The sequence below is a fragment of the Rhipicephalus microplus genome, chromosome 7 (assembly GCF_043290135.1).
Source record: "Rhipicephalus microplus isolate Deutch F79 chromosome 7, USDA_Rmic, whole genome shotgun sequence".
Taxonomy (NCBI): domain Eukaryota; kingdom Metazoa; phylum Arthropoda; class Arachnida; order Ixodida; family Ixodidae; genus Rhipicephalus; species Rhipicephalus microplus.
The window spans coordinates 36,379,987-36,394,611 of NC_134706.1; the positions used below are offsets into that span (position 1 = coordinate 36,379,987).

The 14,625-nt window shown below is 49.6% G+C and overlaps 1 protein-coding gene across 1 annotated transcript in view; it reads left to right on the plus strand.

The window, feature by feature from the left end:
• LOC119179265 (ras GTPase-activating-like protein IQGAP1) overlaps positions 1-14,625 on the plus strand; it is a 40,036-nt gene that overhangs the window by 12,022 nt on the left and 13,389 nt on the right. Inside the window, exons 6-10 of the mRNA XM_037430334.2 lie at positions 3,875-4,219; positions 5,851-6,170; positions 9,021-9,456; positions 10,677-11,291; positions 13,399-13,634. Of these exons, the coding sequence (XP_037286231.2) occupies positions 3,875-4,219; positions 5,851-6,170; positions 9,021-9,456; positions 10,677-11,291; positions 13,399-13,634 (1,952 nt within the window). The remainder of the gene's footprint in view (positions 1-3,874; positions 4,220-5,850; positions 6,171-9,020; positions 9,457-10,676; positions 11,292-13,398; positions 13,635-14,625) is intronic.

A 14,625-nucleotide genomic window follows, 5' to 3' on the forward strand; every position in this document is an offset into this window, starting at 1 on the left:
TATCTACAATTCATATTTGATTTAGCTGCTGGGGAGCCATCACACTCCCATATTATGTAGTCGAGGGTCTCTCTCTCCCCACAGGGCTTGCATCCATCGCTTTGCCTGTCGTCTTTCTGGACATGATGTGCCCAGGCCGGGTTTACGAAATTGCCAGCTTGCAAGCGCCCCCATGCGACTGCCCCCCTATTGTTCAGGCTTTTATCCGGTGGTGGCACACCTCTTCGAAGTAGCCGTTAATTTTCAACGATTTCAGTGTGATCTTGTAGACCCTCGTCCATGTTCTGGCAGTCGGGCGGCTCCAGACACCTGGGCTAACTCGTGGGCCGCCTCGTTGCCAGGAACGGATGTGTGCGCTGGGGTGGGTCGCCTCTGGCGATTCCAACAATGCCCAATAGATGGTGCGTCACCACCCAAAACGTTTTTTTTTTTCGGGTTTCTCATTTTCATGCTCGCTCTCATATTGTGACTTTTCCTCCATTGTTACTCTCTCTCTTTTGTTTCTCTGAGGTTAAGGCATTTAAGGGTAGCCTACAAGATAGCAAGGGCATAACCGCAATACATCATCATCATCGCCCCCACCACCACCACCACCACCACCATCATCATCATCATCGTTAGGGTTCTCTGTTTTCGATGCCCCGCGCGTTCGCTCCTCGCCACTACGTCCAATTCGTTCTCGTAGCTTCGCAAGCACGGCAGGACGTGACAAGTTCCTACGATGAGTGTTACGCGTGGATACCGATATGCTCCCTGGCCTCCTCCCCTGCCTGCTCTCGACCCAGTTGGAAGAACACCTGATAGCTCCACGTCTGCCATTTTGAGCGTTATGCATTTGGCTCGCAGCAGTGGCCAGTATGACATAAATGGGCAGGTGGTTAGCGTGCAATACCGGCCGCGGAACGTGCCCAACAACGCTGCCTTCGACGTACACATCATGCGCCGGCTCGTTAACAAGCCTTCCTACAGATATGGTCTCGCCAAGAAACGCCCCGTGACCTTCCGAGCAAGCTCCTGTAACATCATTTCCTGTATATGGTGGTGACCTTTTTTCTTACTCACAGTCCAAGAACACCAGGGAAAGTTCGCATTCCACGAGACTTTTTTTTCTCCCGTCTGCGGAATGAGTTGACAAGGCCGAGAACTGAGAACTGTTAGTAAACCAACATATAGCGAACGCATCTTGACTTGAATATTCTCTGGCTGAAACGTAGCGTCACCTTTTCATAGACCCCCTCCCTCCTATAGTCGAACCCCAAGCTGGCAAAGAGAAAATTCGGGAAATTTTGCCAGTAATGTACAAAATATGTAAGTGATGTTTATTGTTCTGTTTTCCTGTCTAACCGTGTTTGGAGGTCTAAACTGATATGTCGGCCTTGAGATAAGAAGTGACGAGAGGGGTGCGCGGTGCTGACTTCGTGCCGGGGCCACGTAATACTATCCCGTGGGCCGCAGCTTGCCGACACCTGTGTGTGAGCCTCGGTGATTCTATTTCAGCAATACCAGACACACGGCTACAAATTACAGTACAAAAAATGCCGCCCGCATCTTCACACGCATCGCAGAGGGGGGGGGGGGGTATCGCGTGAATGTTGCGTAATTGGGTATGGTTTGGTGATGCTTGTTATTTCGTATCTATTATTATTTATTAGATGCGAAGCAGCTCTTTGACTTTCCTGTGTAACGCTGTCCGTCCGTGTCTCCGTGCCAACGCGCCGCACCGCTATCCCCCCGCCGCAGTTGTTGGAACAATGCCGAGACAGTCAAGTCGCAACTGCGCGGTAACGTCACTCTCTCCCTCTCCCGCAGCAGCTGCCGGCTCCTCCCAACACACCTAGGTGGTGTTGCTCCTCCGCCACCTCGCAACACACTTTTCCCTCGCTTCACCCTCTCCACCACCCAGCGCACGTCGAGTGGAAACTTTTTCGGCTTGTTTATCTGCGTTGCAACTTGCATAAAACCCAACCCACCTCCCGTGTATTTGCGTTTCAAAAAAAAAAAAAACGTTTACTCGAGTAAAGGCTACACCGTGTTTCGCTTCAAACCGTTCTTCCAGCACCCGCGTCGACGCCTGTTTCAACCGGGTCAATGGCGTGCGCACCGCGGCTGCTTCACATCCCATCAGGGTTTCCTTTGGGGTGATAGTCCATAATATTCTTTCGAATGATGGAGAAGCGGTCCTCGGCGACTCGAGACAAGCGGTAAGAAACTTCATCAAAGGATGGATCTGGCAACGAGCGGCCAAAGTTCTGTGCAATAGAAAATTTTATCAAGAGGCAGAGCTTCAAACCAGACTCCTGTGATTCCCGGCTCACATGGGAGAGGTACCAGGTACACACCGCAACCTAAACGAGACCGCACAGGTCAAGGCGCGCGAGCTCGTGAACCACGCCGGCGACCGTCCTCTGTGGGGAAACACCAAAGATAATTTGACGACCTATAACGAAATTACGAAGACTTTCTACCTGGCCCGCCAAACCTTTCCTCCACCCTGCGGGAAGCTGAACAGCATGCGGACGGTGGCTCTACGACAGCTGCAGACGCACACGTATCCCAACCCATCGCTGTTTAACAGACTATACCCCAATATATATCCGACAAATGTATGCAACATATGCCATATTGAGGTTGTCACACTAAATCGCATGCTTTGAGACAGCGCCAGAAATCCGTAAGGTACTAAATCAGGAACCCTTCCGCCGTGGATGGCCGCTGCCCTGTGCAGCCCCAGCCTAGGTGACCAACTCTGGGCCGTCCAGCAGGCCCGCGAGGCGGCGGTCAGGCAAGGTCTTCGCGTCCCCACGTGGGAGACCTAACGCCCGGTCTGCGAATGCTCTGCCGGTCTTCCAATAAAGTTGTTACCAACCAACCGAAGGAGAAGCGTTGCCTTCGAGTGGTTGAAGGTACATCGCGTCTACTCGAGACAAGCAAAAGCCAAGTAAAGACGCCCTTGAAGTGAAAGATTGTGAAGCGTGAGCAGTCGTTTTTTTTTTTTTTTCACTAGCAGACGCAGCCTGCGTCGGCCCTGTGAGGCGAGAAAGGGGGAGGGTAGTGGCAGTTGGCACGAGACGCGAGCATGCGCAGTAGGGGTATGGACGGGTCGCCGACGCCGGATCCACGACATGGTGCAACTAAGAAATGCTCCGCATTTAAATAAGGAAGAGGGAAATTCACACTAACCATGTAAACAGCGAAGCTGGTTGATGGTCACGTGGTCTTCTTGGCTGGCATGCCAGATCTTTCCTTGACGTGGGCAAAGCAGAGTCGAGCCACACCCTGTCACAGACAATGCAAGATTGTCCCAACTCCATCGCCTGAACTAACGTGCAATGCTGACTGTGGCACCTTCGGCCGGTAGAAGCACGCGTGCCTTTCGTCACTCGTATACTCTCGGCTCGCGCGGCGGTTTATGGATGGCGTGGATGGTGAGCGCGGTTTATGGACGGCGTGGATGGTTTTAGGGACGAAGCTTTAAGGCGTAGGTCGTGCGTCTCCAGCATGTAGTAGCCACCTTTCGTTTTATTCTCTGGAATTTCCGCCGGACGGCGGTTCTTGCATATGATGAATATATGATGAAAGATGCGAGATGATGGTACTTGAAGCGTTCACTAGATGGTCGTACGAACGGACAGACATAGTCATACAAACGCAGCCAGAGGATAATTCACGGTTTGCCGATAAGAACCTTCGAAGCTTCTCCCCACTCATCATTATTCACTCCGTCGATATGCTGCGATTTTGTGTGTGTGTGTGTGTGTGTGTGTGGACACCCGACATCTTACGCGAGCTTTAACAGCTTTGCTCTTGAGCCACAAACAAAAATTTGGGGTCTTTACGCGATCTCTGGCCCTCACCCAATCCTCCGTGCGTGCAGGTGGCCGTGGAGGCCAGCAACATGTGCATCGGCCTGGCCACTCTCAACGTGGGCGTCTGCAACCAGAGCACGGAGGACGTCCGCGGAGGCCTGGAGAGCCTGCGGGTGGTGCCCCTGTTCTGCAGCGGCAGCGACAGCGCGGCCACTGCGGAGGCGTACCTGCGCGAGCTTCGCGTCGTGTTCCTCGAGAAGCGGGCCCCGTTCGCCTTCACGCCCATCGAGTGGTTCACCTACCTGGTGCGGCCGGGTCTCTTCTTCAACCTCAACGTGGTCCAGTTCCGGAGCGAGTGGGCGTCCACGCCCAAGGCCGACCACACGTCCTTCCTCTCGCTGGACGACGTCCGGGTACGAAGTGACCGCACTTGCTCTGTTCGGCAACTCGCTGAATGCATGCATGCCCGAGTGAGTTGCATAGTGAGTCGGAATCGCCAGATTATATTGAGCTAACATGCAATCACCACAAAAGAAGCTCGGAAGCAGGAACGTGACTTTCGCGAAGCCCAAAAGAAGCGAAAATGTAATGTTTTTTTCTCGTATTTCAAAATATTTTGTTTATAAAATGCAGTGAGAAAGCTCAAATGTTTTTTTTATTTGGTATACGGTGAGGATATTCGAAAATATCAACAAAAGGAGATATGTAGTTTTTCAACATTGTCTCCACGCAGGGCAGTCTCCATTAGGTTGAATGCACGCTTGCAGGCTCATGATTAACTTACTTGATGACGCCCCTTACGTCTTACTTCAACACTCAACTGCCTAATCAAGCGTGCTATTAGTGAACAGTGAAAGCACTGTCTGGGAATATAATGATGCGCGGTTCTTTTCCTTCGGACTCATAAAATGAGGCGGAAGGGGAGGGAGGGCCTGCCCGCGCACACCAGCCTATATGCGTGCCGAGCAAGCGACATAAATCTTAGATCAATTTAGGGGCCGTTGCTAACGTGAGTGTCTGTGATCGAATGATTGGTATAGTAGATTTATTTGATGGGTTCACAGTCCAGAGGCAACACGAAGGCTGTGAGCTCGGCAATTAATATGTCTTCGTGAGTTTCACCACGCGCTTTCGACATTTAATAATACACTTGAGTCGCGCGATAAACGTTTTTTTTTTATGCGCAAGCTCCTAAAAGAAACCAAGATGGGCGATAAAAATGCAAACCAAGAAACCAGACACACGTGTGTCGGCGCAGTCGTAACGTGTTGCAACCAGTACTAGGTTGACGATTCGAAATAGGTCACTCTGTTAGAAATGTGGAGAACGAAAGCTTGTCGTCTGTTGAGGAAAGATCGTGGCTCAATAAAACGTACATCGACAACTAAAATGACATCTAAACGAGCCCCTTATGAGTAGAGTGCTGTCGATTCGAAGGTTGAAACTATTCATTCTAAAAGAGGCGGGGCTTGCAAACGTGGACATAACGAAGTCAAGACACCACAAACGCCCATGTATACTAGGCAATATGCTAGAGGCACGTGCGCTTAGATTTAGGTGCGCCTTAATGAACCCCCGGTGATACGACTTCCCGGAGCCCTCCACTACGGCTCTGCTAAATTACATCATTCTTCTGGTATAGACGGTTTCAAGATTGCAAGCGTTGTCCCCCAGGAAACTTCCGGTGGCCTCATTTACCAGCTCCTGACGTCGAAACTTAAAAAGTACGTTTTCGAGTTCTTTTCAAGATCAAGAAATGTCTCTTTACTTTTTTAGATAAAGGGAACGTGCGTAAATTTCGAGAGAACCTCTTATAAATTTTATGTAGCTCGAACGAACATTGCTTTGAATATATTTTACAAATAAGAGAAAACAGTGTGGAAGATAAGCGGGCTGTTTTCTAAAGCACTTCTTGCCCACCGATGCCATTACGGCATATCGGTGGACGAAGCCGGATGTTATCAAGGGGCTGTGTTTTTTTTAAACAGTGAGGTGGTCTATATAAAACCACTACAATAAATTATCTTGTTTTTTATCCACTCAGGACGTGGTGCTGAGAGTGAACGAGCAGCTGGAGGAGGCCCGCATCGTGGCGCAACTGTCTCCGCTGGTCGTCCGATTGCAGGCGCGCGCTCGTGGCTTTCTCATTCGAAGGGCGGTGCGAGACCAGTACTCCTTCTACTGCCAGAACATGGACGCCATCGTGCGTCTGCAGTCGTGGTTCCGGGCGGTGAGGCAGCGGCGTCGCTATCGTCGCATGCTGTACGAGCTCGAGGCCCTGGTGCCGTTCGTCGTGCGACTGCAGTGCTACGCTAGAGGGTTTCTGGCCAGGAGGAAAGTCCTGGAGCTCCACGAGTACTACAAGTGAGCTTCGTTTTTTTTTCTCTTCGTTGCCATGTGGTGGAGTTAACGGAATACGTAGCTTCTACATGATAGTCTTTTTAGCGTCTTACAGTAGTAGTACGCTGCCTCATCATCGTCTTATATGGCATGCGCTGCGAAGCGTATAGAGCACGAAAAGCAGGAACTGCACAGACGTTGTGTTCTCAACTTCGCAGCGCTGCCTTATCATACAGTGTGTTCTAGCCAGTCCCTACAAACTCATCACCATCATCAGCCTGACTACCAGGTCATTGTCACTGGGATATCTGTTCTGCTGTACAAATATTCTTAATCGAATCAAGGTGGTTTTGATTGAAAAGCTCTGAATTAGTAAAAGTTGATTTCTTCTAACCTTTTTTTCTAATTCATTAGATAAGAAAGTAATATGTAATCCACTATCTAAATAATCGTTTCTTGGCCAATCCCTCGGAATAAGTGTGAGCCATGCGTTTAGGTCATCGTCATTATCATCAAAACCAGTCATGTGCTTCCTGTGAACACGTCATGCCCGTGAACTTTTTTATCTCATCTCCACCAAACTCCCCCCCCCCCTCGCGCGTTTTCCTCGAGTTGTAATTTAGTCATTTACTCTTAATGGTCAGCTGTTATTCTGCCTACGCGCCAAGTGCCCTGCACGTGTCCATTTCTTGTATTTATTTCGACTAAGATGTCGGAAACCTGGAGACTTGCAAAGAAGGTTCAGCTTAAATTGAGGACGACGCAGCGAGCAATGGAAAGGAAAATGGTATGTGTAACCTTAAGAAACAAGAGAGCAGAGTGGATTAGGGAACAAACCGGGATTAATGATATCATAGTTGAAATAAAGAAGAGGAAATGGACATGGGCCGGGCTTGTAGCACGTAGACAGGATAGTCGCTGGTCATTAAGGGTAACTAACTGGATTCCCAAAGAAGGCAAGCGGGTTAGGGGGAGACAGAAGGTTAGGTGGGCAGGTGAGATTAAGAAGTTTGCGGGTATAAATTGGCGGCAGCAAGCACAGGACAGGGTTAACTGGCGGAACATGGGAGAGGCCTTTGTCCTGCAGTGAACGTAGTCAGGCTAATGGTGATGATGGTGATGATGATGATGTCCCTAACACTCGCTTGTTCCCTGACCCATTCTTCTCTTGTTCCTTGAGGTTGCACCAATAATTTTTCTTTCCATTATTTGCACGCTGCGCCGTCGTCAATTAAAATTAAACCCTCTTTGTTAGCCTCTAAGTTTTTCCTCTCGTTGTGCTTTAGAATTCCTGGCCCTTTGTAATGGGCACTAACTATAGTTCAGCTCTGTTACTCGGAGACCTGTCCATGCCTACGTGCATTCCCCAAAGCTTACTTCTCCACGATGTGAGACGTTGCACGGAGAAGCCGCCCCTTCGTACCCCTACTCTTGCGTTACAATCGAACGAGAACAGCGAAATTATTGCCATTGTTCGGGAACTACTTCCTTCGCAGTGCGGAGGCACGGAAAGTGAGGGTTATGTGTCCTCGTGGGTTGAGCTTGGATTTATTCTTATGTTTTTTACGCGCCGTTTTTATGTACCGATTTAATTGAAAATCGGTGATTGGACGATTGCGTTCGCGCGGCTACGATCTATTCATAGAACAAGCGTGAGTCATGTGTGTGACCATCGGTAGGATTTTGTCTTGGTGGTGCGAATCAGCGTTGAGTCGCGGTAGAGGAGCAGGTGCGTAGCCAAGCCAATTTTTTTTAGGGGGGGGGGGGCATCTTTTTCATTTCTCTAGGGTCACTCCCTTGAAATCATCATATTTCGCTCTCTATGCCATGGCCGAAAAAATCTCGGAGGGATGGGGCACGGGCCCGGTGTGGCACCCCCTGGCTACGCCCCTGTAGAGGAGGGTGGATTAGAAAGGGGGGGGGGGGGGGGAGCGCTCGGCGACTTGGGTAGGCAGCAAGGGCTGGTGCGCTTGAGGGGAGAATAATCCCTCTTTTGCGCCCTCCTGCCGACGTCCCTGTTCATGGGTAACTTTCGGCGTCGTTCTTTTCAATTTTGTTAGTTTTTTATTTAGCTGTAGGTTTTCTTCGGCAGTATCACTCAGTCGACTGCACGCTCACGCTTCAAGTTTCCACTGGTTGCTGCGCATATAGTTGCCACTTTGTCGCGAGGGCGTCCCACGTCTGCTTCCGTTCTTGTTTCTGCTTACCGAAGGTCTTGGGGCTCAAGTTCGTGCAGTTCAAGTTGCGGCAGTGTTTTCGAATGAATGTTCACAGTTGTTAGCGCTCGTAGCGTGATTTCTTTTATCCCGTCTATTGCTGTTCACTTTATCAAATATGCAGGGCCAATTGGCCGAAAATTCTGTTATATCGCTGAAAGGGTCCCCAAATCACTGTGGACTGGAGAGTGGTTCCGTTCGCGTATTACTCGCCGCTTACGTCTTCCACGAAACATTCCGACCGTGTCAGCACTAAGCACTGAGGATTTCGTGCTTTTCAGCTGTCTCCGCCTGTGCAGTCGGAAATGTACAAAATGTGGTGAACTTGCTTCATCATGCACGAGAGTGATGCGAGACGAGGCAGAACGGGCGTGTGACTGTCTGACGAAGACCGCTGGGATACAATTCACGGCGGATATACTTCGTATGTGGATCAATCGGAAGTTTATTTTCTCGTGCCGTCACGCGAGCAGGCTGCTGGCGTCTCTAATTGTGCCAAAGCATCGAGAAACGCCGGGAGATAATAACGCACTCGTACTTCGTATTTTTGGAGCTTGTGTAGGATTTCTTTAACTGATCGTCTTGTGGATATGTGCGTTCACCCGTGCTATCAATCTCGGAGGGTAAAGTCACCGTTAATTTCGTCGCCTCGGAACAGGGATCGGGAGGATGTGGTGACGTTCGTGCAGACCCAGTACCGGAGCCATCGTGCCCTGCGCGACTACCAGATGCTGACCAGGCAGGCGCCCACGGTGCCCGTGCTCCAGCGGTTCCTGCACATGCTGGACATCAGCGAGCACGACCTGTCCGAGGAGATGGAGCTGCAGAAGCTCAAGGAGAAAGTGGTCGCCACCATTCGCCACAACCAGGGCCTCGAGAAGGAGGTCTTTCAGATGGACATCCGCATCGGCCTTCTCGTCCGCAACTGCATCACCCTCGAGGACGTGATGAGCCACCGGGCCAAGAAGAAAGACACCGCGCTTGCAGCCGTCAAGTCTGACTGGCTGCACAGCTCGGGTGGAGGCCTGACGGCGCTCAGTCGCCGAAGCAGGCAGAGGCTGGAGGCTTACCAGCACCTCTTCTACATGCTCCAGGTGGGTATAGTGGTGTTCAAGTGTTCGCAATGCTGAAGGAAGCTGAATATTGCGATGAATTCAGCCAGTTTCACGCCGAGAAAATTGTTGTCTAGCGCAGCTGTACCCGATTGGTTAGATAGTTCTTGCGGCGTCGTAAACACGGGTGCTTGCCACTTGATGGGGCAAAGCCAATTCACGTGACCAGCGGGTGCAGGCACTGGCGTTTCAGCGAACGCTCGGGTCACGGCATTTGCCGCTGGCGCAGCCGTAATCCTACCAAGCGTTCACTCCGTCACTTAAAACACCATCTGACACTGTTGGTTGAGGCAGAAGCTTTACATGTCTCGTCAAACGCGAAAATGAACCGGCGTGCTCCGTCGGCGGCGTAAGCACTATTAATGCAGAACTTGCATGATGACGCTGTCATCACGTCAACACTAGCGAAATTTGTGACAACATCATGAGGTCATGCTGAATTCGCATATGGCATCTCATGGTGACGTCATCACGAGATCCTAGCTTAGTCAAATGTGGACTGATCGTGGAGGCAGCGTAAAAGTGGCCGAGGTTGGTCCGATCCTGGAGGGCATGCAGTGCAGGAAAACTTAATCAACACATCTAGAGCTTCTGTACTTCCTCTACCTAAAGATAGCGTGTACAGTAACTCCTGACATATCGACTGATATGTAGCTTTTGTTTTGAGAGTAATCTTAGGTGAATGCATTAAGAACCCTGGATATTTTGTAATGAATGTTTCTTATTAATTTACTTGATGAAAGCGCGAATTACTCTTTCGGTATTGCACTGAAAGCAATTAGGTTTTATTTCTTGATTCACCCTCAATCTATTAGTGTGACTTGCGTGAATATGTCGACGGCGCAGGGTAGCCTAAAACGGTTTCACTGTTAAAAGGTCCATCAGCATGTTGTCATCGGTCGGTGGACGTTTTTTTCAGTATCGAGAAGAGCTTTGAATATCTTTCGTGTTAATGCTGTAACAAGCAGCTTTTTATGGCTGGTATACGTTAGTCATGGACGCTATTAGTGATTAATACGGAGCACAATAAGCTTCTGCTTCTTCGGGGTAAGTGCTGTTCAGATTATTTTCTAAATTGAGTGACTGGTGTGATTGAATAGCGACCTCGTAAGCCCCTCGGGCTCCTTGCGGCTGTCGCACTTTCTCATTCAGCAATGACGACCTCACCTAACTAGATTGCTATTTCTTCATCCTCACACCAGGTTGATCCCCACTATCTGGCCAAGCTGATATTTGTGGTCCCGCCAGCCATGGCGAACAACTTCGTCGAGTCGGTCATCTACTCGGTCTACAACTACGGCTCGACGCCGCGCGACGAGTACCTGCTGCTGCGGCTCTTCCGGTTCGCCCTGCAGGAGGAAGTGCGCTCCAAGCTCGAGAAGCCCTCGGACATCCTGCGCGGCAACCCGCTGGTCGTGCGCATGATCGTCGGCTTCTTCCGCACCAGAGGGGGCCACAACTGCCTCGAGCTTCTCCTCTCGCCGCTGGTCAGGGGCGTGCTGGATGACAGGGAGCTCAAGATCGACCTCGTTCCCGTGGACATCTACAAGAAGTGGGTGAACGAAATGGAGACGACGTCGGGCAAGCCTAGCGGCCTCAAGTACGACGTCACCGAGGAGGAGGCCCTGCAGCACAACGAAGTCTACAAGATGCTGCACACCTCGGTCACCCAGCTGGAGAACAAGTCCAAACTGTTCGCCCGGACCATAGCGGAGAGCAAGAGCAAGATACCCTACGGAATGCTCTACCTCTGCAAGGTCCTCAAAAAAGCCCTGGAAGCGAAGTTTCCAGAATCGGCAGGAGAGGAGATTACAAAGGTGGGCTGTTACTCTGCAGATTTCACGCGTTAAGTGGGCATTGGGTATTGAACCACATCCTTTAGCTAAGGCTTGTCCTTCTTGCAAAAATGCCCCGCCGCGGTGGTTCAGTGGCTAAAATACTCGACTGCTGACCCGCAAGTCGCGGTATTGAATCCCGGCTGCTGCAGGCTGCATTTTCGATGGAGGCTAAAATACTGTAGGCCCCTGGGCTCACGTTTTGGGTGCTTGTTAAGGAACCCCAGGTGGTCAAAACTTCTGGAGCCTTCCACTACAGCGTCTCTGATAATCATATGGTGGTTTTGGGACGTTGAACCCTACATATCAATCAATTCTTGGGAAAACTAGCGGAGGCAAAGTGCCTGGGAGTCCACATATTTTACGGGTAGGTTTCGCTTCTCCTATATTGGGCTATGCTACTAACAACCAAACTAACAGTGCTTCGGTAAGCGCATGCGATGAAACTGTTGAGTTGTGATTTGGACGTTTCATTACCTTGTTAGTGGCCCGTCAGGACGTAATGTTCAACTAAGAACCAAACGAACAGACAGTTTCGCAGTGAACGCACGTGCTTGACGACGGCTGGGTTGGCGCTTTTTAGGCGTTTCACGGTGTTGTGAACATCGCGTCACGACGTACAAAAATATTCGCCTGACAGTAGATGGCAGCGCTCGTGCGTCCATCGTAAAATTGTTGATATGCTGAAGGGTTCCATTGCCCAGCTATTGGAAATCACTCAAAGATTTCAGCTCTCTGCCAGCCTTTTGTCCCTTATGTGAGCTTGAAACTTTGGCCTAACAGCTTTGCGCTTTGGGGAGAGCAAGTTTCCGAGAGCAAAGGAAACTCGACAGAGGGGGTCAGAATAACGAAGCTGAGCGAATTGATGTGTTCTCATGTCTTAACACATACCTGTAATAACACAGCTTTCACTAGGGAGTGTGCAAGCACATAGAATCGCCTGAAGCTACACAGAGGCCCTCTTTCAAATAACTTGGAAGTTATATTTCTTTGAGAGAGGTCTTCATTTCACTTGAGCTAAACATTCTGAAAATAAATTTTGGTTGTCTTCTGTGGTTATTTAGTAGAATTTATCACCACTCCGTTCCCTTTTTTGCGCATATGATACACACTATATTTTGATAAGTACGTAAGTGCATAATCCTTCACGACACGGGTTGCACACGCTACTTTTGTGACATCAGTGCATTTGAAAATATAAAGAAGGCATGAACTCCGAGATGAAGTTAAATTAAGTATTCTCCTTAAGTAAGTTGTTTATAATACTTCCGAGTGAATCATTTTACTAGTCCCGATTGCTTTGGTGAAGAAAATGCAACAAGACCTTCGGCGTACGATGTTTAGGTAGGAATTTCAAAATATTTGTCATAATTTTTGGGAACACTTGCTATCTCCAGATAAATCTTTGATTCAATTTTGAGAGGATGATTGAATTCGTTTTATAAAGAGATGCTGCATGACTAGTGGCACAGTCGATAGATATCAGCTGCTCTGCTATATCTGTAAGTCGCTCTAAAATAAGCTTAAGTTTATTGAAAAATTTCAACATGCTTTAAATTGATTGTACAGACGCTTGGCATGAAATCGTACAAATTTCAGGCATTTATGAACGATAAACATGTGTCGCAAAGGGTTAATGGCACGTGTCATTTCAATTTCCTGCTAGCTCATGCCTCGACTATCTTCACTATCTTCAGATAGATAGCCGAGTACAGGCTTGCGCAACTGGGGGGGGGGGGCGGTCGTTCCCTTAGACATCTAGAAGAGAGGGTGCAAAGTCAGGCTCATACATTGACATAATAGGGAGTGGAGGTGCTTTGACTCGAGGGGGGGGGCAAAGTCGTCCCCATGCATTGTCATAATAGGGAGGAGGGGATGCCGCTACGAACCTTCGTGCTCCCCTCCCCCTTAAGGGGAACACTCCGCACTCCTATGTAGCAGAGATATGCATAACATGCATGCATATGTACAATGCAAGTGAAATCGGCATTCAGTAAGCTGGAGTTCGCCAACGCTGTGAACGCATGTATGTCGTAAATCTATAATGGAACGCCTTACTATCTTTCCCACTCGCACTGTCTGGACACAGGTGATCGGGAACATCCTATACTATCGCTACCTCAACCCGGGCATCGTGGCCCCCGAGTCGTTCGGCGTCGTCAAGCTGGCGCCGGAGTGCCCCGTCACCAACGTCCAGCGTCGAAACTTGGGCAACATCTCCAAGATCCTCAGCTCGGCCACGTCTGGGGCGCCGTACCGCCAGAAGCACGCCTACCAGATCCGCCTCAACAACCTCATTGACTCCTGCAGGGAAATCCTACACAGGTATACATATATGCACGCGTGTTTGCAGCAGTCTGGTGTTAGCAGTGCCGTACAGCGATGGTGTACGATAATACCGTACATTCGTGATTGCACACCGCTTGTCTAGCTTATGAGACCACTGGCCACGTTAATCACCTCATAACGCTGTACCGTACACAGTGAACTGTTCTCGCGGATTAAACGTAAATGTTTAAAAAGCCTACGCGTCGACCACCACATCACGGTGATTACCGTACAGGGTAATCACTGTAATAAACTGACACTGATAAAATACTTCAATATCGAAAGAAAAGAGGGAGTAGGTGAGGACAGTCTCAGGCATGGGCTTCGACAAGATTTTGTCGTGGAGGATGCGAAGCCGTCTTGCATCGTGGTGGAGTGGAGGGGGGTGGCTTGCGGAGGGGATGTGCAAGCGCCCCCGTTGCAGCCCTCCTGTCGACGCCTATGCGCTTAACAAGCGAAGACTTTATCCATACTAAGCTGAAGTCCAGGCAGCCACGCGGGACTCGATACGATGGTAAAGTTTCATGCTGTTTTGGAGAGTCCGGTTCGTGGCTACGACTGCAATAGGGCCGAAGAACAGAGGTTTGGTTTACGTCCGAGAAAACCAGTTTGTTGACACTGATTCTTTAGCTTTCAAGGCTAATGTCCATCGTAGCAATCTGTGTATGCGTAGTTTGGAGTAACTTAGCAGTTGTCATTTATAGGCATTCGCAATTATGGACATCATTCTCTTGTACTCTCCGGAGCATTCTTCCGTCCCTAGCAAGAATAGCGAAACTCTTGTGCAGTGTCATGAGTCGTGATCGAGAACGGCGATGATTTGGGCGCATGGGCAGCTTAATTTACGGAACCTGAATTTACAGAACGTTTTGGTTTATTAGGAGCTTATATGTACACATGTTGACAAAAACAGAGCTTTGGTCACTAGCTGCTCACAACCTATGCAACATATGGCCTTTGGAAATGTTGAGAAGATACTGTATGGTGT